The following is a 26449-nucleotide window of genomic DNA, read 5'->3' as shown; positions in this document are numbered from 1 at the left end:
AGTGTTACATATCTCATCTACGCTTTTCACAGATCTTAGACAGTATTAAGGTTTGGGTTCTGTTGGGTTTTATGAACAATTAAATTCATCCACGTTTCTGAGATAAAAGGATATTCAAGGACGGAATTGAGTTGTCAAGGATTGAGTGCAAGTTAGGGAGTTGGGGTAGTAATTGACACTTCAGAAGGGTATATATATACATTGAATTATCATTGAAATTTGAACCTGAATATCCATAGGAAGCTTCAGAATTTGTGAAGCAGTAACAATTTATTCTTTAGACGATTGGTAGGTTCTTAAGCATCTAGGGTTGTGCAAATATATGGTGGGGTAAAGTAATTTATTTCTTTGAAGGGTGAAATTTCCCTCTCAGCAGTACTTTATCAGCGCTTTCAGCATACCGGGTATGACACATGAGAGTCATCTGAAAAATACAAGATTGAAAGTTGTAGTAATTTTGGTGTGAAGGGAATCTTTTTCGGGTGCTCTCGTGACGTGATTGTGTGCAGGTAACCCTCACCTCTGACGTACCGTCATACATATTTGATCGCTTGTTCACTGGTGACAAAAACTGGGTCCTCTATGACACTTCCAAGCGTACCAGACATTGGTTGTCGCCAAGTGACCCTGTTCCTCACACCTCAAGACCACCTCTGCACCCACGAAAGTTTATGCTCTCTGTATGGTGGAATTGTCGGCAAGTGGTGCATTACGAGCTCCTTCCACCTGGTCAGACCATCACTGCTGACCTTTACTCTCAGCAGTTGCAAAGGGTGCACCGTGCATTGCGGCAGAAGGAGCCAGCATTGGTGAATCGCAAGGCTGTGCTGTTCCTGCATGACAATGCCAAGTCACATGTGGCAAAGAGGACCCGGGAGACCCTTCAGCAACTTGGCTGGGAGACACTGTGCCATCCACCATATTCACCGGACCTTGCACCAACAGATTACCACCTGTTTCATTCCCTCGACAACCTCCTCCGTGGGAGATCCTTCGCAAATGAGGGAGAACTGCGGAATGCACTCACGGACTTCCTTGCATCCAAGCCCACCAAGTTTTATCACCAGGGTATTGTGCAGCTGCAGGAACGTTGGCAAAAGGTGTTGGATGCTGATGGAGATATTATACTTCGAAACCTAAAGGTACGTACCGTCCACTGTATTGCTCTTTGTTTATCACTACTCTAACACGGCAAGAACTTTTTTGGTTACCTTGTACAATGGTGAAGATAATTGATGCCAACTATGGAAGTGTACTAGATCGGTATAATGTCAGTTAGATATATATGTTCTTAATCTGTATCTTGTTTTGTATTGCAGGTGCGGGCTATCACCTACACATAGTGAAAGGTAGCACTTGCAGTGTGAGGAGTGTAACAGACACCATTAAATCCTTCATCCCTGAGGGAGAGTTGAAGCAGGACGGGAGGACTGAGTTGTCTTACATTTTGCCTTCGGAGCAGACAGCAAAATTCCCTGAACTGTTTGATCACTTGGAGATAAATAAGCACCAGTTGGGAATTTCAGGGATTGGCGTAACGATCACAACAATGGATGAAGTGTTTCTGAAGTAAGTATATACTAGGGCTGAGCTGCTACCAATGTCAAGACAGTGGATCCTCGATTTTACATTTTTCAGGGAACAAAGTTGAAGGCCCCCCTCTCTCTCTCTCTCTCTCTCTCTCTCTCTCTCTCTCTCTGCACGCGCGCACGCATATATCGGTGTTGTTGGCTTTGTGCCATGGTGCGTTGGTGGTGTTGGCGTCGGCTGTACGTTCACATCTCAATGGTAGTGGAGCATCGTGGTTGCAGGATTCGGGGAAAGCAGTCTGTCCCCTCTCTCTATCATGTTAGCCAGCCATAGTTCTGGTTAGTCCTCGTTTCACAAAAACAAATTACCGCGAATGTTATCACCAAAACAAGCACACGCAAATTACTTCAGGAGCGGTTACTCGCTGACTGTCCACAAACAAAGTAAAGTTCACGAAAACAATAAGTACACGGGAGTCTAGTGCGGAGATGTTCTCGCTACAAAAATCCTGACATAATGGTGTGTTGAACTCGGAAGTCCCGCAGATTTATATGAGATCAAAAATGTCATTTGGAAAGACGTTAAACTTGGCTTCGGTTTGAGCAGAGTACAACCACCCCCGCTCTATTGTGTCCAAACGCGGTCAAAGGGCGTGTCTTCGGTTCTATGCAGCGGATTAAGTTCTCGCCTGCCTGGTGCCTATCTGGGAATCTGTGGTCTGCCGAACATCTCTGATGAAAACAACTTGCCCTCCCGTAGTGAATTCTCTGTTGGTCTTGATGAAAATAAATCCATCTTCGATTCGTGACAAGTCGCTTCGGTTGCCCCAATTTCATGTACTTCGCCGTGTTGACGATTATTGCGGTGACTCAGAAAACCTGTCCTCCAACTCCCGATGTCTTGCTCGAATATCAATTTCACCACATATATGCATTGGAAATATTCAAATTACAAAAACCAGATTTCACACTTTACACAAGTCATTATATGATTAATTACACAAAATGATAAATATCGAATCGTGATTTTATACGTCACTGGATACCGAGACAGTGACATGTAAAAATAATCAAAAACGACCAATATTAGTGTGGAATCCATAGTTGGCGGGTTCGCTAAGATGAATAGTGACACTCCCAATGCCGTTCAACTCCCAAGACACCCCTAGAGGTAGGGGAGGAAGGGGATGATGTAAAACGACTGATATTAGTGTGGAATCCATAGTTTTTGCAGCCGCTGAGATGAATACTGACACTCTCAATTCCGTTTCAACTCCAAGTTCATTTTACACTATAATTAGAATTAATTATTTTCCTGTCTAATAGAAGATTGAGATAAATAAATACCCAGGCAACACTGGGCAATCAACTAGTTGGTTTTATAAAATGATGAGAAATTATCTGTTCGTTTTGTAATAACACTGCACTGCATAATTAACAACATTAAGAAATGCTTAAAATATTTCTAAGGTCAAAACTGAATGAAAAATAGAGGCTCGACATAGACACTTTAACCAATGCATCTTGGCTATTCACTGGTAGAGTTGCCCAAGTACCCAGGTTTAGCCTAATTTTTCATGTAATTTTCTCGTAAGTTTTCATTTTCTTTGTTTGCCATAATCTGGTTCATAGACTTAGCATTTATATATTTTGTGTCCCTTTCAACAGCATGAGAGTTATGGGAAGAAACGGTCAATGCTCTTTCAGATTCCCATTTTATGGGCATCCTGGTGTAAAAATGGGTTGTTTAGCAAAGAACGCAACAGTTCTGCAAGTTGCAGGGACATATTTACTGGCTTTCAATGTTAATTGGGCATGTAGAGCAGTTTAGTAGCAGGTTAGCACACCGATTGCAGTAAAATGATAGGTCTGTCATAGGTTTGACCCGCACCACCAGCGGAAGATGTGAAGTGTTCTCTGGAAACCTAGAGATGTCCAATTAAGTTTGCATGTTATGTGTTTTTGCTCAAATAGTTAATAACTCATGGCGCAACAGCCTGTGAGGTCCATGGCCTACCTACCGTCTGCCGTCCTCACTCCCACCAGAAGTGGGAGATCATGGGTGATGTGTGGTCAGCACAAGGAACCTACAACCATTGCTATAGGTTTTCTACAACCGAGTTACGCTACTCATTTGTTGCCCCTCAATTTCCTCACTAAGGTATGCGGCCACTGGTCCCATGCACAGGCCGAAATCTCAGGAGAAAAGTTGTTATGCTTCCCCCAGGAGACTTGAACCTGCTGACGTCACGTAGCCAGAGCCCAAAGCTTGCACCTTAGACCGGATGGTCATGGTGCAGGACTCTCAAATAGTTACTTTCTTATTATTATTCCAAGAACACAAGTCACCATCTCTACCTCACTTATAACAGTGTCTACAAATGTTTGAAAGAGGCTGAACATTTTCTTACATTTTGCTATTCAAGCTATAAGTAAGTGGTCATGAGGAGAATAACTTTGTATTGTAAATTTGTTATCAGTTGGTTCCTCCATTATTGGTTTTGTTTCCTTTCTAGGGTTGGCATGCTGGCAGAGGAACAGGACAGAAAGGGGTTTGGTGAAATTTTAGACATCTCAGAAGAAGAGGATTTTGTCACCATTCCAGCAGGGGATTCAGTGTCTGTTCATATTGCTACCGGCAACAAGGAGGTTTTAAGTTACAGTACAATTGCTTCACCATCCAAAGTTATAGCAGGTAAGGTCTAATGCTTCTATTATTTTAATCATAATCCCTCCACCTTTTCCACTAAGAGTTTCAATCTGAATATTTGGTCACTAGTTCTTGAAGAAATTTTGACGAATCCCAATGCAGTTTTGATTCCACAGTTCCTTCAAACTAGAAATGTGTACAAATAATTTTGTTAGATATATTTAATGTTAGGGTGTAGCAGATACTTGATTGATTGATTTGGCTAATTGTGAAGATGAGGATGAGTGATGATATGATGAAATTGATGAAACGGCAATCACAAAGAACACCCATGTCCGGGCATGGATTCGAACCTGGGATCTCTAGCATCTTACCATGCTATGCTAACCACTCCGCCATGGAGGCTGGCTTGAGCATATACTGATACCTTATTGGCTGTTAAGCCAGTATCAGGTGGTACTTTTCAGAGTTTGGCTATGTCGTGAGTACCATGCAACACTATTCGAGAGTCTAGTTAACCTGGAAATTAAAATTTAAATATCTTATTAATTTTGCATCAGTATTACATGTTAGTTAATGACAACTATTTTAATATTGTGATGGAATTTCTGAATATTTTAAAACAAAACTTGAAAAATTGATACATATAATTGCAACGTAATACTTACATATTTATTAGGGATGGGCTGATATGAAATTTTGGCCGATACCAATAAAGTACTGATATAAAAATGTACCTATACCAATAACCGATATTCTGCTGATCCAATATAAAATTCCAAATTATCCTTGAAGGACCTGAATGGTTCACGAACCTCCTTAATAAATATTTTTACAGGTGACTGTAATGCAAACGATGTTACATATTTAGATATTTACTTTGTTAAAGAGCAAGGTATGAAGAAGGGGAGGGGAGGGGCTTCTCTCTCTCTCTCTCTCTCTCTCTCTCTCTCTCTCTCTCTCTCTCTCTCTCTCTCTCTCTCTCTCTCTCTCTCTCTCTCTCTCTCTCTCTCTCTCTCTCCCCCTCTCCCTCTCCCTCCCTCCCTCCCTCCCTCTCTCCTCTCTCTCCCTCCCCCTCCCTCCCTTCCTTTCCCTCCCCCTTCCCTCCCTCCCCAAAAAGGGAGAGAGACAGAAAAGAGAAAGTACAGAGAGAGCCTCTTCTTTCCTCTTTCTCTCTCTCTCTATGAAGATTATCCATAAAAATTACACCAAAATGGCACAATTTTGCACTAAATTATAAGATATTCATAGATATATCGGATTGGTAAAATAATAGGTACTTTACCAATACACCACTATGCTTATATCAGCCGTACCTATTAATCTGTCCCATCCCTAATATTTATGCACATTAATAACTTCAGGCATTGTTTTCTGTCAGGAAAAGTGAGGTGATATCAGCTCAACCAGGCCTGCAGCTAACAAATCTCTTTATGTACAATTTCACTTATAAATTTTAGGCCAATTTTTGTCTGATGGTTAGCTTTTATCACATTTCAGATATCTCAGTTTTTCATTTAGTTGCCCTTCTCACAGTTTTTAACCTCTACCCTAAGTTTCTTTTCGAATGGTAGGGCTTGTACCATCTTCTAAGCCTGCCTAATCTGGCTGCCTCAGCCCTATTTATTGCACAGTGTTACTTCATATATTACACTATTTTTGTTAGAGCTGAACCAATACTGATACAGATGTTGATACTCTTACCGATTCTCACCAATACCGATACTTGAAAATTGCAATTATGATTTGTTCGAAATATTGATCAATCTTGGTGTGTAAATATTCTTCAATCATATGCATCAATTTAACAAGAAATTTGATTTAAAATATTGAATAATTTCATCAGAATATGAAAATAGTTACTATTATGTAATCACAAAATACAGTTTCTCGTGAAAAATTGGTGTAAAATAAATAGAAAGTTTGAATGAACATGATTTCCAGGATGCTGTGACTCTGCGAAGGTATGGCACTGCATTTTTGTGGACCTCTTACAAGACCAATAAGTCGAAAAGTGTCTTTTGGTATCGGTAGATGAATTCCAACCGATAGTTTCCGATACCAATACATTGGCATCAGTATCGTTCCTTTTTGCATTTGGATTTGTCATTTATTCGTCAACAATGAAGGGTGTCTATTTTGTTCTTCATCATGCATGCTGATCTTTCATACCTTAATCTCTGACACTATTTTTCTAGTGGGAATCTCTGGGAATTTGAAAAAATTAAAATTTAATGGAAATTTAGGGGAAACACATAATTGATCAACATATTTGGTAAACAATCTATATATACAGCCGCTGCAAAATGACTTCGGACCTCATAACAAAAGCACAAAGAATACTGAAAATTCATGTGAAAAGCTATTGTTAAGTTATTAGATACAGCAAAAAATGCATTCATTAGTACGGAGTAATGTTGCCTTTACTTTTGAGAACCATTTGGATGCACATGGGCATGGAATCACCAAGACTTCGGAAGGAATTTAAGTCCATGTCAATGCACCACATTTTCTTCAGTTCTGTTTAGAGGGTCTGTAGGTTCTGAATCTTCTTCTTTCCCAAGAAGTGCTTCATACGATGCCAAGAATTTTCAATTGGGTTGAGATCGGGGCTATTCCCAGGCCACTCTAACCTGTTGTTCCTCAAGCCATTTCCTTACCTTCTTAGCCATGTGACAGGGAGTGTTATCATGCATGAAAAGATCACACTCGTGGATCTGAAGCATATCCACTAAATGGTCCTTAAGAACATTGATATATCGGTCTGCATTCATCGTCACGTTTTGCGGTAAGAAATATAAACCTGCCCAACCCTTTTCACCTGAAAGACACCCCCACACCATTACAGACTGGGAGTGCCCAACGGTCGGAACCGTATACTTTGGATCGTATCGATCTGAAGATGATAGACGTCGAACCTTAGCAGCTCCCATTCGAAACAGTTGGAATGAGCTTTCATCAGAAAACATGACTTTCCTCCAATGTGCTGGTGTCCAGTGTGCATGTTTCTTTGCAAAAGAAAGACGGTCTGTCTTTCTTCATGCGGGCAGTGAGTAGTGGTTTCTTAGCAGCAGTACGGCACGGCAAAACCAAGTCTTTCTGTAAACGGTGCTGGATCGTGCGAACACTAAAGTTTTCCAGCAGACTCGGGTGCATTTCTTTAAGTTCTTACGCTGTCAGTCGAGGGTTTTTCTTTATTTCTCTCATTAGGAGAGCGTCTGTAGATTTGGTTGTTTTTCTTTGCCTCCCATCACCCAATTTGTGCTTTGGAATGACAGTCGGATGCAGTCCTACCAGTACCTTCATTATGGTTGATTTTGCACAACCTGTTTGTTTACATGTCGTCTTTATCGGGATGTTTTCACTTCGCCATGCAATAATGCTGGCTTTTTCAACACTAGTACAGTACTTTCCCGGCATATCACAAATACACCTACACAGTAGTCAAATATCCAACACAAAGCAATTTATCACACACACTACAGCAGAAAGACAATACGAAATGAAATTAACTCGTTTCTGAGCAGTAATACACTGTTGCCAGATACGTTCATGCAGAAACAATTCCATGTTTGAAACAAAACAACACTAGATACAAGGCTACAAAGTGCGCTTACTACAGCATATTTTACATGAGGTCCAAAGTCATTTTGCCGCGGTTGTAGACTCTGCTGCAAATAAACATTCCATACTAGTTAAGGTTAAAGGTAAAGTTCCCCCTGCATACAGCACTCTACCATGAAGGCGCATTTAATGTATTTGGGGGTAGACCCCACAACATATTCTCGATCTCGGCAAAATTGGAGGTGATGTTATCAGCACCATGCTCTGACTGCCTTTACCCTCCAGGGCTACCCCCAGGTATCCATTTATTTAAGGCTGGGTGAGACCCAGAGCTGCTTTATGCATGGACAAAGCTGGTAAAATTTTAACCTTAGAACACCCAACCCAAGAATTGAACCCGGGTCTCCCGAATGGCAGTCAAGACACCCTACTAACTAGACCACTGTGGCTCTAACTCCATATTACAAAAAGAATATTTTCCAGGAACTGACAAAGCATCAACAATGGATTGTTTGTTGCCACTAGACTACTAAAAGCACAAAAAATTGGTGTCGATAAAAATGTCTTGCCGTAATACAAGAACCTTTAATTTTGAAATACCGTCTATATATTGACATTCCGCAAAAAAGGCCCAATTTTAGAGTGTGTATGTATAGCTCGGCCACAGTTAATGGGTTAATTAATATGCTTGGTGGGTAAAATTGACAGTAATATTACTGATAAACTGACATGCCTGTATCCACCAAAACCCATAGACTACAGAATAACCCATCTCTAATAATAATAATATAGAAGGTTTGCTTTGATATGATTTTTGCTATTTAGCATCGCTTTTCTGCTACTTTTGGCTATTCTTGAGTATGAGGATGTAAGTGATGAAGGGACACTTACAAGGATCACATGCCCATCCAGGATTCGAATCCAAGATCCCTGGCTTCATAGCATGCTAAGCTAATCACTGAACTTTGGAGGTCGGCAATAATATAGAACTTGACTGAGGGGAATAGCAATGTCCTGTGTTGTGAGAACTCTGGAAAAAATGTGCGGATTATGGAAAATTCTGGGAAAATATCATACATTTAGAGTTTGTGTGGGAACGCTGAGGCATCATCATTGTGATGGTCCCATCATTCAACCTTATTGTGATGATTAACAGAAGAGGTGGAAAAACAATGTGAAATATTGAAATAGAAATACAATGAAATCTCGATTTTGCATTTTTCAGAAGAGAAAGATTTAAAAACCGATCTTAGAATGTGTGAAAGTGTAAAATGAAGGAATGTAACATTGGGGTTACACTGTAGAAAAGATTTTATTTTACATATTTCAGGATCCTGCGAGTGTAATTTATTCATATTTTATGTTTTTGTGCAACTAAATATGCTGGAATAGAATATAGGAGGCGTATTTTTAAAGTAAGTACCATTTTGAAATTCCTCCGCTGCAGCGCTGCAGTCGGTGTCCCGTGCATGCGCACTGGGTACCTACATCTGTTGGCAAGCCACAGACGCCATTGCGGCAACAATCGATCGTGTATACATTTGCTTTTGCATATTTAAAATGCCTCTGCCGATTGAGAATCCCTCTGACTGAAATACGTGTTGTTATTCGTTTTCTTAGTGCTAAAGGCGTGAAAGCAGTTGAAATTCACCGTCAGATTTGTGAAGTGTACGGGCAAAACATTATGAGTGATGGAATGGTACGCAAATGGGTAGAAGCTTTGAAAGATGGCTGAAAGAATGTTCATGACGAGGAACGGAGTGGGCGAACCTCACTGATCGCTGTCAATTGGGTGCAGAAAGTCGACGAAAAAGTGAAAGAGACGCTTCATGATTTCTTTGTTATCAGAGGAGTTCCCTGAAGTTTCAAGAAGTGTTATCTACAAAATTGTTACCGAACGCTTAAACTATCAAAAATTTTGCTCACGATGGGTACCAAAAATGTTAAGTGAGGCGCACAAAAGCAAATGTTTAGGTAGCACCTTTACTTTTCTTGTGAAAATCTCATCGCATCATTTGGCTGGGAACAATTTGATCATCCTCCATACAGCCCCGATCTAGCACCCAGTGACTACCACGTGTTTCTGCAACTGAAGAAGCATCTCGGAGGCCAGCGCCACGATGACAACGATAGCTTCAAAACGGCCGTGTTGCAGTGGCTGTCAACTCAGACGGCAAACTTCTATGACGACGGAATACAAAAGCTTGTTGTTTGATATGATAAGTGCCTTAATATTGGTGGCAATTATGTGGAAAAGTAGATAAAAGTGTAGTCTTTCATGTAACAATAAAATTGTTACAAAAATTATTACTTGTTTTTTGTACATATCAAAATGGTACTTACTTTAAAAATACGCCTCGTACAATTTTTGTAAAAAAATCATAATTATAGTATCACAGATCTGTTGATACACTTGTAATAATAGCTTGATGTATTGATAATAGCGTTAACGATTTGTATGTTCTTAGTCGATTTGTAACTTAATGATTGTTATTATATATGTTTGTTGCAGATTCTGTAGTGAAGAAGGAAACAGGCCCTGCACTGATTTTCAAGCGCCACAAAGCACTGTTTGTGAAGAAAATGCTTCATACCTTCAGGAACTGGATCACGTTGCTGCCACAGGTAAATTACCGAGCCAATGCTGTACCACTGAGTTACCCAGTCAACTTTTCCCCCTAACCTTTCCTCTCCTCATGAATTCCACAACATAGATCTTTGCATAAGCTTTATGTCCATTCCAGGTACACTGCAACAACTTCTTCCGTGTAGTGGCCAAAACCCAAATTTGATCTCTGGTTCAACCATAATTTTAACATAACCTTTCAAATTTTCTGATTACATAACTGGTGATTCTACGAATATTTCAAAGCAAGCTTGTGGTAGATTTCTGTGGAATTTCACTTCGAATTGAACCAATACCAATTCAAATACTCATACTGTCTGTCACTGATAAAGATATTTGAAAATTGTAACAAATCAAGGTAGTTCAGAATTTTTATAAATTGTAATGTATATCGTTCCATGGGTATATATGCCATACCAGAATTATGTTTAACCTTTAGCGGATGGAACACCTCTGAGGATGGAACCAAGCACACAGTTTTCAAACTTGCCGCAAAGTAAAAGAAAAACAAAGACATAGCTCGAGAACTAATTGTCATAGAGAGATGAAATCATGTTTCTTTATTAAAGACATGGCTTTTAGCGGAGGTAAAATTTATACATTGTGCCTCCCAATAATTAGTGTTAATTAAGAAGAAGAAGAAGAAAATTGAAATTTATAAAAGAAATTGGAATACGGCATACCCCTATGCCGCCCCCCCCCTCTCAATAGACCAAAGTGAAAAACTGTAGTATGTATTGGTGTTACTTACATTTCTACAACTATGCAAAGTTTCATTGAAAACACACTAATACTTCTTGACTAAAAAATAATAGAATTGCATAAAAGCTGTGTTGCCAGCTTACGGAACAATATCTGGAATTTTGCTTATAGCGTCGACTTTCATATGTATACTAATGAACAAAAAAGACAGAACTGAAATATTGTGTGTAGTTTTCAGGATATGGTACATTAATTTCTGGCATGCGGTGTTGGTCGATTATTTACTGTCCATCCTCAACGGAAATTCCGGCATGGTCGAAATATCAACCATCCACCCACTAAAGGTAAAAGTATCCATAATCTCACATGAGACAATCATTCAATCACAAAATTCATTTTTCCCCACAGTGCTCTTACAGAAATTATGCATATTACATAATGTCCTCAATGTTTAGACTCCACAAAAGTGTCACACTGTATTTTTGCATACTTTGTACTGTACAATACTTTACTGGAGCACTTGGACTCCAGAAAAGTATTGACTGATCGGTATTAGTGATCAAATTCTAACCGATACTTTCTGCAATCAATACCCGTAGAAATACATGAGCATCGGTATCTTCACAATTCTAATTTTAATAAAAAAAATCTGTAATTACTGGGGATGGCAAAATCAATAAAAATTTTACATGGATATCAGAATTATCCCAATAATTGGTATATATGAATTATCTGAAATTGGATTATATTTGTGGCTTCGTAAACCTTTTTTATATCAAGGTTATCTAGACAACAGCAAAAGCACACCATGCAAAAATTTATGTAATTACCCTAGAAGGAATTCTAAACAGATGTAATTGTTCAGAATTTACAATATCGTAGTAGCTTGGTGAGGCAGGCCTTATATCCAGTGGGGTCTTAATGCTAGAGATTTGTGTTAGCAATTCCAGTTCGTTCTCAGACTAATAATGTCCTTTGTCTTACTTCTAGGCTCTAATTGCTGTACTGATGATATACCTGGCCGTAATCCTTAGCGGGCAAGTTGTGGAAACGGTAAAGGACGAATCCCCGAGAACGCTTGCCCTCAAAGACTACGGTAGATCTCCCATCGAATACCAGGTAGACTCTGGAGAGGAAGAGCTTGGTATTGCATACCGGGATCTGGTGAAGGATATTGCAGATTTGAGGCTCGGAACTTCGGATGTAGTTGAATCCCTCATAAAGGATGGTGAAGCAAATTTACCGGAATATAGAGAGAGTTACATCGTGGCTGCCAAGATCACATCGAATGGCAGTCATCCAAGGATCACAGCCCTTCATTCAACTCTGGCCTTACACAGTGCACCAATCTCATTGAATTTGGTGATGAATGCATTGTTGAAATATTTGAACAATAAAAGCAACTATTCAATAACTACAATAAATCATCCGCTTGAGAAAATTGCTTTTGTAAGTTCATTTTTCACACTTTTTCCTAAATATTTGAATGTTCTGATTTGAAAGATTTACTAATACCGTATTTATGCATGTATAATGCACGTGCATGTATAATACGCACCCTCGTTTTTGATGGGGAAAAGCAACAAAAAAATTTATCTTGTATATTATGTGCAGTACAATTCAGGTCCCAGAAATGGCTTTCTTAGTGTCGGATTAACATTTACGTATTTCATTTAAAATTAATCAGTAGATCATAAAAACGAGCTTTTCCTTGCTTTCGTAGCTTCTGCATTCACCACGCGACCTTGAACTTCCAGATGTTAGGTTTTCATAAGAGAGGAATTAGCAAAAGTATCAACCTCCCGTTCAAGGTCGCAGTGAGTGATGCTTACAATAGATGGACGACATCAACGCACCATGAACTTGCACCAAGCAGGAGGGTGAAACGTACATCGCTGCCGATTGTTTGTGAATGGGTTTGTGAGGCATGGAACTCCATCTCCCTGGAAATGGTGATCAAAAGTTTTAAGGTAACGGGAATATCGAACAAGATGGATGGAAGTGAGGACATTTCAGACAGCTTGTATTAGTAACTGGGAGTGAATGACGAAATTAAGTGTAAACGTTATTTATTTATTTATGTTAGTCAAGCTGCAATAGTACAGTAAATATACAGTAGTTATTTCTATTTGGTAAGTGTTGGCGTAATTATTTTACCTTCATATTTGTTACAGTCAACTCTCGATACAACGACCTTTCACAGTTCCCAGAAAAAAGGTAGTTATTTCGAAGGGGTCATTATTGGAATTTGCACCAATAACGATTATCGGAAGATAATCGGGCAGAATGAATGTTGGATTTAATATGGGTCTACTAGAGCATTGTCTGTTACAAGATGAACTGGTAAGATAAGATCTCTTGGAAGATCTTAACTTTCTAGGCACAAAAAAAAAAAAAAGTTGGGCTGTAAATTTCGTTCTGGTTCAGCTGTGTAAAATACATCGTAAAAATATCACGTTTTCCTTCCTTCGACCAACTTCTAATTCACCCCCTCCCTCATTCCAGGGAGCAGTCCTTACTCTTCCTCGACTTGCATTGTAAGCCAGCCTGAAAAAGGAAACACGAATCTTGCGATCTGTTTGCACCCAATGCATATTCTAAGACACATTGAACAGTGTCGCACTCGATAATCATTTTGGTTTGGAATTGGATTTCACTAAAGTGAAACTGTATATTTAGTCCCGATTAGCCCAAAAGCATAAAATGAACTCAAAACAAGCTTTATGAAACCTGCGCATTTTCAGATATCAAAATGGGAGATCGACGATAATCGGTGTCAGCTTATACATTGAGCATTTTTTTTAAAAAATCGTTCTCAGCTTACACATTGAGGACCCCCCCAATGAATGGTTTTGAAGATAAGCGGTGATTATATTGTGTGCATTTCCTTGCTCCGAGTGTTCAGGAAGTTTATCCTTGTGTCAGATGCAAAATAAAATTTACAGTTTTGTTTATCAGAAGGTGCAGGACATGAAGTTTGTTTTAACTCTTCTTTGTCTTTCTGAAGATCGAATTTCGTTATCGTCAAATCAAAACAATGACTTGCCTTCACGCTGGATAAGTCATTGCTGTTATCGGTAAGCGACAACTTTGCAGACGCTAGACAAAACACTGGCACCAGTTGCAGCATAAAAACAAGGTGACCGGCTGGAAGTTTGAGCAACAGGTCTGGCTTGAATGTTGCCAAAACGGTGCTGCTTTTCTCGATGTCGCAAAACTTTCCAATACTAAGTGAAAACTCATGGAAAATGGCCATTTCGCTTTTAAAAGTTATTTTTTAAAATTATTATTGCTAAAGAAAGACAATCTGTAGATATATACATGTTATACGCAGTGACATAGTGAAAAAAATGCGTGATTTCATTTTGGCTGTCCGAATTATTCCGTGCATAATACACACCACAGTTTTGGGGGGCAGATATTTTGGAAAAAGTGCACATTATACATGCGTAAATACGGTAAGTTCACTGATCTTATGCCCAACCAACATTTAGTTAACAATTAGCATGATATATTGAGTTCATCATGTTACTGTTTTGTGCTTGAATATTCTGCCTTAAATATAGAAAGTAAATATTTACAAATGAGATGCAGTTTTTTTGCATGTATCTTTGGTTTTGAAATTGTCATAATAAATATGCAGTAAAAGAATTAATCCAATGGTATTTCAAAGTAAGACAAATGTCTCACCCCTCATTCAGTTTCAGGTCATTTTAAACCAATATGACTACATCATTACTGACAGGCTACTAACTAATCTGCCTCATCCTGAACCTGTGTATTAGTTGATTACTTTACCAAATATTTGAATATTGGAATTGGCAGAAATCTGGGAAACCTGTCAGTACCAGCATTAGTACAATTTTAGTCTCGCCCAATTTTTTTAATACGTAGTCTCAGGTTGTTGTTTTTTAAAGTACAAATAGTTTTCCACATAGACCACGAAGAATACAGGAAATAACCATTGTGTCTGTTTTAGACTGACATTGTCAAAACTTTAAGCTGGGTCATCTCATTCCAGATTATAGATTCATAGCATAAGTTGTTATTACAATGGAACCTCTATTTTACATTCCCTGCATTATACATTGTCTTGATGGTCTCGACATTATAAAATTTTCCTCATATGTATAAATTCGTGCATTTTAAATTTATTCAGCTGGGTCCCTTGGAAAACGTAAAATCGAGGTTTCACTGCATTGTTAACTCGGTAATTTGGAAATTGGAACTCATACTTAGCCAAATGGTTAGTGTTCTCATTTGCGGTGCAAGTTGTCCCAAGTTTGAGCTTCCCGTGTGATCTCCAAAAAATCTGAGTGTTCAGGAGAATTGGGAGCAATTGTAGCAAATTCTGGTCTGGAATGACTAAAAATAGCAGCAATGGGAATTGATGTCCTAACTCACATCACCGAATAAAAAGTCACTTGGCAGGCACCAGCCCTCAAAGGTCTGGTGTGTCGCAGAGTTGTGTTTGATTTGGAAATAGTCATAGATGCAAGGAGCTAGATAGACAACTCACAGATCATTACATGATCATTAAATGTATTTTGCAATTTGTTGATTGAAAGTCTGAATTGTAGATTTTATGTGTATATTGCATTCTTGTATTTCAGGTCGAGTATACTGGCAATTTTGAGAAGTACGAAATAGCGGTGATGTTTCTGTGGGGTACCCTACCTGCAGTAGGGCTGCTCCTGTTCGTCACTGGCTTCATCATGTTCCCCGTGACAGAGAGGGCTTCGAGAGCCAAGCAGTTACAGCTGATGACAGGAATCAGACCATTTATATACTGGGCTTCTTCCTTTATTTGGGATTTGGTGTGTTATCTTCTGGTCATTTGCATTTTGCTCTCTCTTTTGCCAGTCATTGATAGCAGCGGCATGTTCAAATACGTCAATGAAGTTGGTAAGTGTTTCTTTCTTACACTTTCTACATTTATTTATCTTGTAGTCTACGGTTATTACAAGCATAAAGACAGTTTTTCGTTGTGACGTTTCAGGAGGACACACGCTTCCTTCATCAAACATTTATTTATATTTTCCTGTAGTTTACGGTTATTACAAGCATAATAAAAATGGCAATAAGATGGCATGAACACGATTTGGACATTATAAATCTAAACCCAAGAACAGGTTTGTCAGCTCACATCATCAAAGAAAAACATTTGATTAAAAAGGGAAGGGTTTTAAAAAGATTGATGGGAAACATAGAGTTGAATGTCTGGGAAGCTTCGTTAATTGCAGAAGAACACTGGAATAAATTAAATAATGAAAATGATAACGTGGATCCAGTTTGGAGTTTTCTTTTTCACAAATGGTGTAAGCCACCATCTTTAAAATTTAATGTAACAGAAAACATCAAGAGACTTTGTGAAAACAATGATGACTTTGAATTACCCGATGATATTTAGGATTCATAATTTTAAATAAAAAATAATGTGATCAATTTTTTTTTTATCTGAAATAAAAATAAAACAGACTGCTTCTTTTCACAGTTAAGTTGCTATATTTCAACAATGTAACATTGACAACATCCATTATATAAAGGATTCTTTTTGTTTAAAAAATTGCTAACTACTGTTATAACTGTATCTTTTGTCAAAATGAAAATAAATGTCTGATGAAGGGAGCGTGTGTTCTGAAACGGCACAACAAAAAACTGTGATTTTATGCTTGTAATAACCATAGACTACAAGAGAAATAATTCTACAATGCAAGCAATGCATACATACAAGAAAAAATACTTTCTACATTGTTTTCTTAACCGTCATTTCACAATAACAAAAGTATGGAACAATTTGTTCCAGTTTCTCAGGTTTTCTCAGCACACTGACCTGGAAAAGTCAGGAAAATCAGTTTTCTTGGAATGCAAATGTCATGAAAAAGTCAGGGAACTGATAAAACATTCCAAAATCTTGAGAAATCATGGAAATTCAAGTTTTTTTCTTACCTGGATTAGAGACTGGAAAAAAACACATTTCTGCATTTTTCCCCAACAAACTTCTGCGTTATAAATATTTTGTGTAAAAATATACTGGGCTGTAGGTCCAGTCGTGATAGCCTTTCTGTGCATAAAGTGGATTTAAAAACAAACTAAATAGCAAGAAAGTGGTCTCTTTCTAGCCAGGCAGACTTTTTAAATGCATGTACTTGCTTGAAAAATAAGTGTTGTAATTAGAGTTGGAAGTGGTTGGGGAAAAACCGGCTTTTTTGTAAAAAAAAAAAAAAAAACTGGAGTTTTGTTCTGCAGCTTTTTTGGTTGTGCTTTTTTTGGCTTTTTTCACAAAAGTGTCTTAAATCAATGAAAATACAGGAGTTGGCAGTATTTTTCCTTTTCCATGGTTTTTGTTTATCTCCCTACTGTAAAATAGGCACTCATTTCTAAATATAAAATACAATTTACAATATGAAATTTGTAGCTAGACATAAACATAAATTGAGAGTATTTGAAAATAAGATCCTTAGGAAAATCTTTGGACCTAAAAGGGATGAGGAGACAGGTGAGTGGAGAAGGTTACATAATTTAGAACTACATAATTTGTATTCATGTCCAGATATTATTAGAATAATAAAATCAAGAAGACTTAGGTGGGCGGGCCATGTGGCACGAATGGGAGAGGAAAGAGGAGTTTACAGGATTCTTGTTGGGAAACCTGATGGTAAGAGACCTGTAGGAAGGCCAAGACGAAGATGGAGGGACAACGTTGAGATGGACCTAAGGGAAGTCGGTAGGGATAGAAAAGAGTATATAGATCTTGCTCAAGATAGGGACAGATGGAAGGCCTGTGTTGCTGCAGTCATGAACCTTCGGGTTTAAGAAGGCTAGGGAGTTAGTTAGTTAGTTAGACATAAACAGTGTTTTCAAGAAAGCTGGCTTTTTGAATGGGTGGTTATTTCCAAGTGTTATCTTCAAATTCTGTAGGCTTATTAAATATATCTATGTAGTATAAACATGTACATAACTAGGGTTGTTTTGTATGTGTTTTTTAATGGAACCTAATAGTATGATATGATTTCCAATGTTTGAATTTGTTATTGAAACACGTACATGAAGCAAAAAAGAAAATACAGTCAACTCTCGATTCTACGACCCCGGGTATAACGACCCTCTCGAAGTAACGACCCTTTTCCCGGGAACCGTGAAAAATTTAGAAAAAAATAGAAAAATTTGGAAAAAAAAAGTTGAAAAATTGAAGGAAATCGGCCGAAAAATGCGTTGTTTTTTCCTCCACTCATTCCCTTTACGAGCGCTCTACCGCTCACAATTAGGTCTGAACTAAAAATAGACACCACCACACCATGCTTGAGTGATATCCAATAGCACTTGACCTCTGCCCTTCCCTCCCTCAAGTGCACCAATGTTACCCCGCACCCGACTGCCGCTACCCAACGTGCCAGGCTTGTTTTGCCACGCTTGCTCTTGATACGCGAGAAGAGAAGAGAAGATCGAATGTGCTTGGATGTTATTTTAAATTGACTTGACTTGTTTCCTTGTCCTAAGAGCTGCTGAAAACTCGCGGGGAAGGGTGGGAGCAGCCCGAAATGACTGCTGGACTTGCAGTCTTTGCCAATGTGTATGGCAGGTCAAGCTCTTTCATCGATAAATACACCACCTTGAGAGATAAGATCACAGGAATGTTCGAAAATACAGATGCGTGGTGCCTGGAAGTCTGGCCCATCTGTCCAGCTCTGACCTAGAGTTCAGCAGGTTTCCGTGAGTGAGCAACTTTCGGCTTTGTAGCCGACAACTTCCGGTAACCGCTTTCATTCAAAACGTGTTCTTTGTTCCCTGCAACACTTCATAAAAAAGCGAAACTGTTAGAGATAATCAAAACCACATAGGCGAACTAAAGATCGTCAACCCGCTTAATGCATTGTTATCCAGGTTTCCACAAAAGTTTACTTCGATCTTACGTGCATCATAACTCCCGTTTCCCACTTCATACGTTTTCCTAATTGCGTCGATGTCGTAATATCTGCCAAAAAAGTGTTCCGTTGGCTGACTGACTTCTCCCTCTTTTCCTGTTAGCAAACATAGGGGAGGGGGGGGATGCAGATTGTTTCAGCCACGATTTTCTTGCTGATGCGGGCTGATTACAGGCGAGGGTGGAAAAGGACCCATCCCTCTTCCTTTCCTTTGACGTCTAAAATGAGGCAACCAGTTCTGGATATATTCTTGAAAACGAACAAAAACCATAGAACAAGTAAAAAAAAAAAGTGACCCTCTACCCTTTCCCCAGCTCATTCTCCGCCACTGGTGTGCACGGCAATGTTGATAATTGCAGATTTCAGTTTTTTTAAATTTATTTATTTATTATTATTATTTTTTAATGCTGTTGTCTGCATAGGAAATATTGCCCGTATTATTGTCTGTTGCATGGTAAAACGTAAAGCAAGGGTCATTTCTTTCTTCTTTACACTGCTGTTAAAAGTTCCATCTTCGACAGTTGCGTTATCTTTAAAATGCTGGGACTTTTCTCTTCCGCCACCTGTTGCTCGAACTTCCACCCGGTCTCTTTGTTTTTAAGATGCAGCTGGCGCCAGTATTTTGTCTAGCGTCTGCAAAGCGCTTGCTTGCCGATAACAGTGATGACTCATCCAGCGCGAAGGAAAAAGTTATTGTTTTGAATCTCGCAAAAGCAAAGATGTTTTGATTTGACGATAACGAAATTGGATCTCCAGAAAGGAAAACAAGAGTTAAAATAACTTCATGTACTGCGCCTTCTGATAAAATTTAATTTGCATCCGCTTTTCTTCAGAACCATTCATGTGAAGGAAAAAAAAAGAGTGTTCAATGTAGGAATGGTCGCCGAGACTGATTAAAAAGACATTATTCAAGGGGAAAACATTTGGAGGGGTGGGTGTTTGACATCGAGAATACTCCTACATCCAACATTAAATCGTCGATTAACGTGAGACCCAATAACGATCTACCATTTTGATATGTGAAAATGCGCAGTTTCATAAAGCTTGTTTTCAGTTCATTTTATGCTGATGGGCTAATCGGGACTAAATATACAGTTTAAAGTGAAATTTAATTCCAAACTCGAATGATTATCGACTGCCACGCGTCTGTTTAATGACGTGTCCTAGAATACGCATTGGGTGAAAACAGATCGCAAGTTGCGCATTTCCTTTTTCACGCTGGATTACAATGCAAGTCAAGGAAGGAGTTTGGACTGCTCCCTTGAATGGGGAAGGGGGGAGGGTGAATGAGGTTGGTTGAAGCAAAGAAAAGTGACTTTTTTACGATGTATTTTACACAGCCGAACCAGTACGAAAATTACAGCCCTGTCTTTATTTTTTTTTTTTTTTTGCCTGGTACCTAGAGAGGTTGTGTTGTTTCTCCCGAGAGATCTAATCTTACTGTTAATCTTTTAACAGACAGTGCTCCAGTAAACCCCTATAAAATCCAACATTCATTCTGCCCGATTATCTCACGACTTTTGCTGGCACCAGTCTGTCTGGTGTCAAAATTCTTCGAGTTTCGCTTGCAATAAGCGAGATTGTTTTCCTTTCCATTGGTCTCGGTGCAAACGGGTTTCTCATGAATTAGAATTGTAAGAATTTCCTGGAAACGCAACGACTGTGCACAATTGAAACAAAGTAACATCATTTTAAATTCTCTTTTGTGAAAACTTTTTCATGTTCTATTTTCCTTCTCACAACACGCATCCTGTGCATAACAGGTTGTATAACTACCAGGATAAATGTTGTTACCATCTCTTTGTGTCCGTTTGAGCTCCCTTTAAGCTGAAAATTGGTGCAAATTCCAACAACGACCCCTTCGAAATAACGACCCTTTTCCCGGGAACTGTGAAAGGTCGTTGAATCGAGAGTTGACTGTACTGGTCTACCTTTTGAAAATCTAGTATCAAATTTCTCTGCATTAAATTTTGTGTTCAGTAAAATATACTTGTATTTTGGCTTTCCAGTACATTATGTATAATTTGGTTAAATGGTCACGGACCAACTAGTGATTTATTGTGGCTGCTTGTTGCAGTGGTTCTCAACCTTTGTGAGGCCACAGCCCAGTAAATTTATTTCTTACAAGTTGATGCCCTGAATCCAAGAAAATCACTCATAAATACATTTCTGATCTTTAAAGTTTATATGGAAATGAATATGCACCCTCAATTAATATTAATATATCAACTATGGCATAATCATAGTTCAATTATGTAGAGACGTGCTGTCAAATATAAATTAGATTTAAATTAGTTGTCAAGCCCTGGGTGGGTGCAATGAACCTTTTGTGGTCCGGCAGTTGAAAAACACTGGCACTAAAACTGAAGCAGAAGTAAATAAGACTGACCACAAATGGAGCACACAAAAAAAAAACTATTTAAGAAATTTGGACTGGACCAACAGTTCGAAATGAGATCTGAAGCATTCTGCCTCCACTGAGGATTGAACCTCGGACCCTTCTTATTACAAGGCAACAGCATTACTTTATGCCACTCCAGAGACCCATTCATGATTATAAAAGGAACCTTCTATCGAAACGCTATAATTTTTTCAGACAGTACTTGCAATTTGTTTTCTGTGATTTACATGCTTTTTTTTCTTGTTAAGTATGGCAACATTCAGACCGAAGCAACACATGACAGTGGGGGGTGTAACATTGAAGTGACAAGCGACATGGACCCTTTCAGTCTATAAGCAAGCATTCACCACACATGCACAAACATGACCGAGGCGACACAATGTGTGCCACTGAAGGAGCTTTCAGGCTGAAGCCACAGATTACAAGCGACACAGTCTCCTTCAGTATAAAGCAAAGCATTCACTGTACATACAAGAACAACAGACCGAAGCGGCATGATCCATGTTGAGAAAACATTATAGTCCAAGCAACATGCAAGTGACATGTTTAGCTTATTGTCGCACTTCGGTTCATAAGGTTGAATGGATTACTGAGGGTGTGCTTCCAAATGACACATGTCACTTGTTGCTTCTGTTCGAAAGGTTGCATTTACTTCTAAGGGTTGGTTTCCAAGAGCCATGTGTCGCTTCCATCTGAAAGCTCCGTTAAACAGGATATATAGGGGGCACCCTCTTTTTATCACTAAGATTCAAGAAACCATTTTATTATTGAATCACTGCTTCCTTTGCTGATTACATAAGCAGTTATTTATTAATTATAATAATTACAAAAATTACTATTATTAATAAAAAATAATAACCAATTATTACATGTGTCTCACATATATTTTATCATTCACTAAAATTCACAAAATCCTTAATATTTTTTTATTAATGATTTTTAGTTTGCAGAAGTGTATTTGTTTATTAAATATAATAATTACCATCATTACCAAGCAATTGCACACTGTCACTGGCATGAGTGTCTCGAATAAGACACATTCAAAGAGGGCACCTGATATGCCCACCAAGTGCATTTTGTCTTCTAATTATATTACATTTATGTTTTTATGAACAAAAGTAATAAAGTAATTTTGGGAACATCCTAGGAAAGTATGTAAGTTACTATTTTAAAACAATTGAAAGATCTAAAAGATAAAGGTGGTGGCCCTGCAAGCCCCCCACCCCGGTTAGCTAGGTTTAAATTGTATCTTAACCATTATGCAATATGTGTCCACTGGGATTGGCCAATATCTGTCTTTTGGCTACTACAACATGTACATTTTTTTTTAGCTAGTTGTAAAATAACAGTTGGGCTGAAAAGTTCGTAGGCTAACATAGTAAAAAATATTTTTTTGACAAAATTCGATTTTATTATTCAATATAGTTGCCTTCGAGGGCGATACAACAATTATAGCGGTCATACAATTTTTCGATGCCATTTTTATAGTACGATTTCTCTTTAGCCTCAAAATAGGCCTCAGTTTCGGCGATTACCTCTTCATCAGTGCTAAATTTCTTTCCAGCGAGCATTCTTTTAAGGTCTGCAAACAGGAAAAAGTCACTGGGGGCCAGATCTGGAGAATATGATGGATGGGGAAGCAATTTTATTACGGTTGAATATCGCTAAACATTGCTCCGAATCATCAAAACGTTGTTGCTTTTGATCGATTGTGAGCACGCGCGGCACCCATTTTGCACAGCTTTCGCATGTTCAAATATTCATGCACAATATGTCCAACACGTTCCTTTGATATTTTTAAAGTCTCAGCTATCTCGATCAACTTCACTTTACGATCATTTAAAATTATTTTGTGGACTTTTTTGATGTTTTCGTCGGTAACAGCCTCTTTGGGGCGTCCACTGCGTGCATCGTCTTCGATGCTCATTTCGCCTCGTTTAAATTTAGCAAACCACTTCTCAACAGTTGATTTTCCTGGTGCAGAGTCCAAATAATGTTTATCAAGCCAAGCCTTGGCTTCAACAGTATTTTTTTTCGCCAAAAAGCAATGTTTTATTAACACACTAAATTCTTTTTTATCCATTTTTTCACAATGACAAAAGCTGCTTCACTCACAATGCTATATCTCACGAACTAATTATCCGGCAGCTGTGAAATTTATACACGTATCTTTTGAAGGTTAGTACTAAGTAAAAATCACATGGATTTAATTCTAGTAACGCCATCTATGAGTCAGCCTACGAACTTTTCAGCCCAACTGTTATGTCACTACAAACCTGTAAACTCATAACAGTAACTTCAAGTGAATTACGTTAGCTGTAATTGGTACAAAGCAACCAAAAGAATCCAAAATTTCCATGTTTTTTTCCAAAAAAAGCCGGCTTTTTATTGGGAAAAAACCATCCATTCAAAAAAGCCAGCTTTTTTGCAACTCTAGTTGTAATGCATCATAAAGTGTTGCGAATTTTGTTTATACATCAGAGTTGCAGTGACAGTTCTTCAAAGCATTGTTTATTCGTAATTTGTCTAGTCCACCTTTGCACGTGTTCTGTCATTTACCACATTTCTTATGAAGCTAAAGTACAGTAACAATTAACCTTCAATATGTCAGTGTTGCCAGTCTGAAAATTGAATAATACCCAACTGAGGTATTATAAACTCATTCAAACTGCAACAAAAGGCATACAATTGGTGCTGAGTTGACTTTGGAACTGTCAACAATGTGTGAAGAAACCATACTTATTGTACAAGGTAGGTAGAATGCTTTTTAAAATTTTCATGACATGTATTGTTGTTGCAGGTTCCCTATTGGTAATCCTTCTTGCATATGGACTCAGTGGTATTCTTCTGACGTATATCATCAGTTTTGTGAGGGATGGTACTGGAAGTGCTTTTGCGGCTGCTGTCATCATTAACCTAGTTGTTGGTAAGTGCTTTTTGTAAAACCAGTAAATTCTGTAGGAGTGCAATGTTTATTAGTGCAGTATCGATAAAATTGAATAGCCTGTGACTTAGGTCTAATTTCACCCATTTTGTTTCTGTTGTTAGGAATATAAATTTGCAATTCATGGTGTGGGTGGGACAGATTATTCAGTGCTCTACCAATATTTGGTGATATAAACATGTCCAGTTTATCTGTAAAATTATTAGACTTGACCTCACAAAGCATGGAAGCACCAGGAGACATCAATTGCTTTTTCTGCTTGCCAGGATTTGAGAATGAAAATAAATTCCACTTTTGAGTGGGGATAATCTACATAAACATGTTTTTGTATTTTAATTTTTAATTTATTCCCCACAGAATGGTGGGGAAAATTCTTTTGAAAATTGACTGAAAAAGTTGCTGAATTTGTGTGGCCGAACTGAATGGGACACCTGAATTTTAATTTTGAATGGTTAACATTGCTTTTCTAAGAATTACTATGGTCAAGTTGGTTGGTGTCTGGCTGCTACATGGGAGGCCTAGGTTCTAACCTAAGTGTTGCTGATGTGTGTCTCTGGACTCTCATGAGTCTCTCTTCAAGATGGCACTCGGGGGCAACAGGGTGAGAAGGCAGTATTTTCCCATTATAGCGAAGTTTGAGAATAGGTGAGCCCCATCCCCACAACCTCTTACACCAGTGTACCTCTTTTTTTGTTATATTGAATATAAGCTGGGCTCTTGCATAGTCAAATGGTTACCGCCCTTTGGTGCAAGTGGTCCCAGGTATGAGTCCTGATGGAAGCTTCCAAAATTTCGGCATTGATGCAGTGTCGTGAGGACAATTGAGGAGCTACTTGAAAGAAAGTACCGGACTCAGGTCTCAAAATGTATAGTGTAAATCACCAACCCTGAGACCTTCTGTAAACAAACCATCTCACCGATTCGATGTATCACTCCACGTCAACTGATTCATGACCGCCGACTAACGCAATAGAACTCGCCATGTTGAAAATGGCACTACTTCTTTGCTGTTCACATGATTATTTTTTAAGAAAAACAATGTTATAAAATATCATTATGTACACAAATCTCTAAGCTCATTGAAAGTTACAATGCATATTCGTACAAAATGTTCACACTTATCTTGCCTTGCCATGTCACCAAGTCATTTACGAAGTGCACTATATTTGGCAGAGCAAAAATCGTTATTAGGATGCTTTTCAAATTTTCCAACCACAATAAATTTTGAACTTTCTTTGTGTTGCTTTGATCATCATCATCAATATATTTATTGGACTTACAGCAATGCATATGGCTGTTTATGCCCATTATATATTTTATTTACATAAGATACAATTTACATAAAATCTACAAACAAATTTCAAATACGCTCCTATCTATATCACACCTTAGGAATATACATTACCATGTTATATCATTTTATCTTAAAAATATATTCAATTTGCATGCAAGAAAGAAGCCAAATTTATGGGAAATGATTACTGGTGCAAAGAGTTAACCATAAAGGTGTAGCAATAAGTACAAAAGAAAGAGCATTGGGTTTAAAGTGAAACGTCATTTGCGGCAGCGTATCCCATACTAAAAATTGGCTGTTGTTTTACCTTACGTAATGAATCCTGTAGCAACACAGTTTGCAATGCTTTCTGCATGCACGTGGTTTTGTTTACAGGTCTCAGGGTTGGTTATTTGAACTTTAGAAAACAGCAGCAATAGGATTTGATGTGCTGACCATGCATCACCCAGCTTCTCAGGCCAGCCCTGGCCCTTAAGAGGGCTGGTGAACCATGAAGTTTAGTTTAGAATGTAAACCACATCCCATTCTTTCATCTAATTTTGGATCTTAGAGAGTGCATGTTATACACATGTAAATATTAGGGATTGAACAGGTTCATCAGTATTGTGCCAATATAGACATAATTGGTGTGTCAGTTTATTGGAATCCGATATACTGTATTGGCCCGAATATAAGCTGCACATTTTATCCAAATTTCAATTGTGAAGAATTAGGATGCATCTTATATTCGCGACCTTAAAAAAATTATAACATTTCGTCAAATCATATAATGATAATGCAACAATAGCATTGTAGAAACTGGCTGCATTTTAGA

At 38.3% G+C, this 26449-nt stretch overlaps 1 protein-coding gene across 1 annotated transcript in view; it reads left to right on the top strand.

Annotated features, from left to right (window-relative positions):
- LOC145979454 (phospholipid-transporting ATPase ABCA3-like) overlaps window positions 1–26449 on the top strand; it is a 128805-nt gene that overhangs the window by 61355 nt on the left and 41001 nt on the right. Inside the window, exons 14-19 of the mRNA XM_083112359.1 lie at window positions 1320–1569; window positions 4046–4224; window positions 10256–10368; window positions 12062–12520; window positions 15685–15976; window positions 24198–24323. Of these exons, the coding sequence (XP_082968485.1) occupies window positions 1320–1569; window positions 4046–4224; window positions 10256–10368; window positions 12062–12520; window positions 15685–15976; window positions 24198–24323 (1419 nt within the window). The remainder of the gene's footprint in view (window positions 1–1319; window positions 1570–4045; window positions 4225–10255; window positions 10369–12061; window positions 12521–15684; window positions 15977–24197; window positions 24324–26449) is intronic.

This window comes from Lepisma saccharinum, chromosome 26 (assembly GCF_977018435.1).
Source record: "Lepisma saccharinum chromosome 26, izLepSacc3.1, whole genome shotgun sequence".
Taxonomy (NCBI): domain Eukaryota; kingdom Metazoa; phylum Arthropoda; class Insecta; order Zygentoma; family Lepismatidae; genus Lepisma; species Lepisma saccharinum.
The sequence above is the reverse complement of the archived record's forward strand: the minus strand, read 5'-3'. Positions and strand labels throughout refer to the sequence as shown.